The sequence below is a fragment of the Phaethon aethereus genome, assembly GCF_964289735.1.
Source record: "Phaethon aethereus genome assembly, chromosome: 21".
NCBI classification, from domain to species: Eukaryota; Metazoa; Chordata; class Aves; order Phaethontiformes; family Phaethontidae; genus Phaethon; species Phaethon aethereus.
In genome coordinates, this window is record NC_138597.1 from 6,946,457 (window position 1) to 6,952,456 (window position 6,000).

A 6,000-nucleotide genomic window follows, 5' to 3' on the forward strand; every position below is an offset into this window, starting at 1 on the left:
CCTGGGTGCGCGCTAACAGGTAGCTTGTTACCGGTGGCTTTGTAGCTGATACAGTGGACTCTCCTATCAGGGAAGGATTCAGGCTGCAGTTTGACAAGCATTTCTGCCAGTGTTCGTCCTGCCTCATACTCCTGACTTTCTGCTATCCTTTCTGTTGTGCTGGTACACCTCGTTGTATGGCTGTACTGTGAACTGGGTCAGGGAGCTGATCAGAATTAAAAATAGCTTGACAAGGCAAGCTAACTGCAGAGTTACGCTGTTGTTCTGGCACATCTGAGGGGGTGGATCAGGGTAGGTAAGGGCTCTATGAACGAGCATAACTGGCTCAAGAAAATGCTTATCAGACTTTCCTCTTTTGCTGGATGCAACAGCTATAATGTGGTTATATACTACAGATAGGACTGTTAACTCTTGAACTGTTGGTCTTTTAATCTTCTGTGTGACTGAACTTTTAATTCAAGAGGCTGCATGCCAAAGATGGCTGATGTGGGAGACAACCTGATATGAGCAGCACCTTTATAAACGCACACTTGAATTTTAATCAGTTTGCAAGCTACAATTTTGTCTGCCTTGAATGTGGGGAGCTATAAGGAACCTACAAAAGGGCTTAACGTGAGGATTTAGGGAGCCTCTTGTGTGACTGGTTAAGGTGAACATCTGGACTTCCCACTCAGTTCCCTACTTGCAGTTGCTTTCTCCCCCCCTGCCCCCCCCCACCCCAAGCATTATGTCAAGTTAACAACACAGGCAGGAAGAGTTTGAGATGGTGCACAAAGTTGAGAAAATGAGGGGCAGGAAGAGCCAAGAAAAGGGAAAAACAAGGTATGTCTCTTAACAGTTCTGTTTCTGATCTTAGTAACACCTTACAGGGCTGGTAAACAGCAGATGTCATGAGCCTAGTGCTCTTTAGAAGTCCTCAAAGCAGACTTGAAACAACTATGTCTTGAGACATTTAAGCTTCCAACACTTTTCTAGATAGGCTTATCACAACAGCTGCTGAAATGCAATATGCCGAAGGTCTCTGTTTAAGAAATAAATTCAGTTGACCCATTCTGGGGAAGATTACAGCACAAAGCACTAGTGAAAACTGCTGGTTGTGAATGGTGGAGCACAGAGCTGGATGGGAGCACTTTGCTTGCCTTTCGTTTTCAGATATTTTGCATAGTGCCCTGATGGGACTTGGAGCTAATCCTTAAAGTGTAGGCTTAATTGCAACACGCCTGTCACTTAATTCACCTCAGCTTTGTATATATATTTTCTTAATTAGTTTATTCCTCCAGCAGGCATTTGCAGTGTTGCTGTCTGTATATGTTATACCTCTGTAGACATGTCTTGGAACAAAACTTCAACCAGTGTCTTGACAACAGTGGCAAATGCAGAGGGAGCAGAATCGCAGGCTTAGTCTATGGTGAAGTGTTGCTCTGTTCTACAGCATCTGTCCTACTACCTCAAGCTGACTGAAGCCTTGTTGCTTGCAATTCTAGTCCTAACCTCTGTGTAATGAAACCTAATCAAATCACCCATGAAGCAGAGGTAGTAGTACTAGGAAAGGCAGTGAGGAATCTGCATGGCTACTTCTGCTTCCATTCCTCAATCTGCACAAGTGCTGGAGGAAATGGACAGGGAGCACGGGAAGGTATTTATCATGGACTTGATGAAGTTTTGAGATGCTAAGATCCTTATCAGCTCTACTTAGCTTGCCTGGGGTCATCTCTCATGGCCAGAACTGAACCTCAGAGATGGTTTGAGGAAAAGTGAAGTTCTGAAGCAGTAGGAGGAAAAACCATCATAGCTGTCAGCTCTTACTGAGAGTAACCTAGAAGGGCTGCATATGGCCACTGTGCTGTCCCGTGGCCTCACAGTCATTTCCCATGAAGATGCCTTTGGAGTGCTCTGTCAATACTCCTTTTAACAAAAACATCTCAGTTAAACTAGAAACCTGAGCAATAGCTGCAGCTTTCATAGGCTTGATTCCACTATAAGCTGGGCTTGAAATTGATTGACCAGCGGTTACGTGAAGTTCTTGTTCACTCTTGTTTCAGTCTGGCTCAGTTTGTCCTGAATTTACCAAAGAGAAAAAATAAGATGCAGAAAAGCAGAGGATGTAACTTCTACCACTGGGAAAAATATTGCTGCCTGGCACAGCTAATAGTTTGCATGCTAGAAATCCATCTTAATCTCTTCTGCAGAAGACTGAACATTCCCTTTTGTCCTTGAGCTTTTCTATTCCCCATATCTAATCCTGTATGAATATAGCATGGATTAGATGCATTTATACACTTAAACATTCCCTTCGGATCTGTTTATATTAATGTGCAGACTTTCTAGTTCTGCACCCTCTACTTAAACACACCCATATGCTTTAGATAAAGTGTCAAAAAGCAACCTTTCACTATTCCAAGCTGTAATCTCTCGAAAATTGTTTTGGCAACACTTCAAGAGAATTCCCAGGAGTTCTATGTCCCAGTGTTAATGATAGAGGTGAGCTTCCTGTCACTTCCTTGCCTTTTGTGCCATTGACATAAATGCTTTTTTGCTCCCTGAACCTTGCTTATATTTAAAAAATAAACTAAAAAAATCATCTGCCTGACTAAGTTATGGGAAAAATTTAATGTTTCTGTAGTGGTCTGAGCTAAATGACCTTATAAGTAAGGGAGGGGGAGCGCTTGTGGTTTTTGTTTTCTTTTGAGCAGGCTGTTCTCATTATAAATGTGATTCAAAGGATACAGATTAGTTTGGCCAAGTTAAAATAAACCATGGTTCTTATCTGAAATGAAACATTAGGTCATCTAGGCTGGACGTGTCATCTGTGCTCCATCCCTCTACTTCCCCCCAAATACTTTGTTTTCAGATTATTTCATAATTGGATTTGAGTTATAAAACATGAATAGTTGTATTGGAGAAAATGGGTTAAAATTTGTCCATGCAGAAGGAAGAGGTATGAATATAAATGAAGCTCAGTACCATTTTTGTGTGTGTGCAAGCTACTCCCAGAAGGGACAGCTGCTTCTCCCATTTGCTTTCTTGACAGCTAGGGCCTGAGGCTTTCTATAAATAGAAAGTCATTGAGAAAATCAACAGAGCATGAACTGCACAGCTTTGCAGGAGTTTCCACAGTTGAAATTATGGTCTATGCAGTGGCAGGGAGGAAGGAAAGACATGGAGGCACATAACGCGCGTCCCAGGAAAGCACTTACTCCATTTTAAAATGCCACATCCTCCTGGCTGGAGGGCTGCATTGGCAAAACGGTGCTGGCTCCTTTTAGCTTGAAGCCCCCAGTCACGTCCTGCAAAAAAAAAAAAAAAAAGGCGGGGGGGGAGTGGGGGTGGGCTATGGAGGTGAGTCAGGATACTTCAACTGAACAGATCCTTCCCACCATGCCCCATTTACAGTGGTGAGGGAAGATGGGTCATGTTGTGATACACATTGTGTATTTGTGGAAGCAGGCAGGTTATGGAAGCAGTGCTCTTCCCCTGGTGTTTGTGGGAAGTAGCTGCCTTACTGTGTTCAGGATGCCTCCTGCTCTGTTGTTGAATGCAGAGGACAAGTGCCTTTATGCAAAGTGAATTCTCTATTTGCAGACCTTCTATTTCCCCACACTTCTTGCCTGTGGCCAGCGTTTGTACCTAACTTGAAATATGACCGTTAGCCTAACTTGTCACCCCTGCCTTAAGGAAGGATTACAAAGATTTTGCACAGGGAGGAATCTGTGTGGATGCTTCTTGCAGTAAAAACCAGTGCCTGCCAGCTCTGTGGTTACATGTGGTTTGTGCAGTGAGACCCCTTGTGATCTAACCAGTTCCCCCCAAAGTGGGCTACCAAGCAAGGACTGGAAAGCAGGCTAGAGGAGGCTGAAAACCATCTTGGGTAACCTTTTGCTCATTTCTTGAAATAATTATTCCCCCCGTGGTGAGGTGAGGTAGCAGTAATCTAATAGGCAGTACTGTGATGATACTGGCCAGTGCAACAGTTTACTCTGAGCTTTGTCTTCTCTCCCACTTACATCATTGGACAGTGGGTGCACAAAATGGTCACACTGTAATTTCTTTCTGTGGTGCTTTTGCAGTAAACCTTGTTCTTGGTATAATTGATGTTTTGCACCTTAAATGACTTGGGGAGCCTGTATGTAATACCTTAGAAGTACGCTTACGAAAGCCAGAGTTTATATTCCTAACTGTGATCTTGGGGAACGCCCTGCAGACAGAGGGTTGGCATGTGACAATGTGTGATGTGATAGCTCTGTGGAAGGAGAGGGATGTGGACAGAAGTTTGGAGCTATTTAGGGCAGGCAGCACGGATGGGAGAAGCTGGAGGTGGTCCCAAGCTCCCTTGCTAGCATAGCTGTACAAGGAACCACAGTACTGAGTTGCTTGCAGGAGCACTTGCATAGGGAGTAACCAGATTTAGAAATCTGTAGCTTGGAGTTACTTTGTTACCTTGGAGATGGGTACAGCTAACAGCCTAAGCATCCTTCCCTTCCCTGGAGGGTATGGCTGCTTCTGTTGTCATCTGCAAAATGTCTATCAGTGGAGTCCTAGCTGTCCTGCGTGTTTGGACAAAAGTGACAATCCTTTTTGCTGCAGCTGAAGAGAAATGCCATGCAGTCCTGTTTCCCCTAAGCTGCCACTGGAAATACTGCGGGCTGTTTGGCAAGGTTGTCGGTAGTTTTCATCCTTTTTTGCAAGGAACTGTGATCAAATTTGTACAGACTACCAAAGTAGCAACAGGGCCAAGTGTTAATTTACCAAGCAGAATTGGAGAGACAGGAGCTGGGGTGTGAATGGAGGGGGAAGAAAATGGAAGGTCTCACAGGCGGATGAGTATGAGGTGAGAACTGACAGAGCACAGAAGTGATGCAGGGGAGATTCCCAGCAGAACACGCGAGGAAAGCCAGATTAATGCATATTAGATGTCATTTTAGAGGTGACACCACATCCATATTCACCCTAGCACTGATTTTACTTCTATGTGTTTAAAACATTTTCTGTTGTCTTGGATGGAGTCATTCAATCGCCGTATGCATGTATTACTCTTTACTTTATCAGTTTCATACATGCAGTGCTTTTAAAGCAGGAGAGAAAGTTTAAACAAGCCATATGTGACTGCAGCCTAACCATACTGGCTATGTTCAGCATTGTGAACTTGTGGCCTTGTCTCTTCTGAATGCAAAGATATTACCTTCCAGGAAATCCAGAGGCAGGTAGGCAAAGGTGCTTGTTAGTGGCTCACAGACAAAGACTTTAGCGTAGCTGTGAATGTTTCTCTGTGCTTGGGCAGTTGATGTATTTCAGGCCCTGGCACAGCTGCATGAAGGAAAACCTTTCTGATGGCAATATGCCGGATGGCTCTAGGTACCACCACTGACTTAAAACAAGACTGCATGTTGCGCTAGGTAGTGTGGGGGCAAACATGCATGGAAAAGAAAACAAAAGAGAGGGACTAGTCTCAGATCTTCAGTGATGGCAGGATCAGTAGCTTATGTCTCTTCTGCCTTTTCCTCTCCAGGCTGCAGCTTATGCATCAGAGGATGGTGTTCTTACAGAGGCCATGATCGATGCCCGAGTAGCTGATGCTGTGCAGCAACACAATCAGAAGATGGAGTGGCTGAAAACAGAGGGTGCTGAAGCAAGCAAAGGGGTTGGCAGAAACCCACTCCTGCCTTTCCCCAAAGGAACACCAGTGTGAGAAGTCTGCAGGCTTCAGACCAGCATGTGTGGGGAAGTGGGCATGGGAGAACACAGGGAGGGTCTTTTGGGCAAATATTCGGCAGAATCGTGTGTGGAGAGAAATGTGCCTATTGGTGCAAGGGAGAGGGTACTGCCTCGGTCTGCCTTTGATTTCATGGTTTTAGAGTGTACCAGAAAAAAACTGGTTTAAATAAGGCAGAAGCAACTTGTATTAAAGGACCCCCTTGCTGAAATATGATTGACTGTGTTAGTCTGTATGGCCTGTCCTGCTAGAGAGACCCAAACTCCAAATCCTTTTCACCATTTGACATT

General features: G+C 44.4%; 1 protein-coding gene across 1 annotated transcript in view; it reads left to right on the plus strand.

Moving 5' to 3' along the window:
• Window positions 1-5,686, plus strand: part of ATAD3A (ATPase family AAA domain containing 3A) — a gene marked incomplete at its 3' end in the record, with an annotated part of 28,209 nt that extends 22,523 nt beyond the window's left edge. The window contains exon 15 of the mRNA XM_082009483.1: window positions 5,507-5,686. Within this exon, the coding sequence (XP_081865609.1) occupies window positions 5,507-5,686 (180 nt within the window). The remainder of the gene's footprint in view (window positions 1-5,506) is intronic.
• Between the last annotated feature and the right edge of the window lie 314 nt (window positions 5,687-6,000).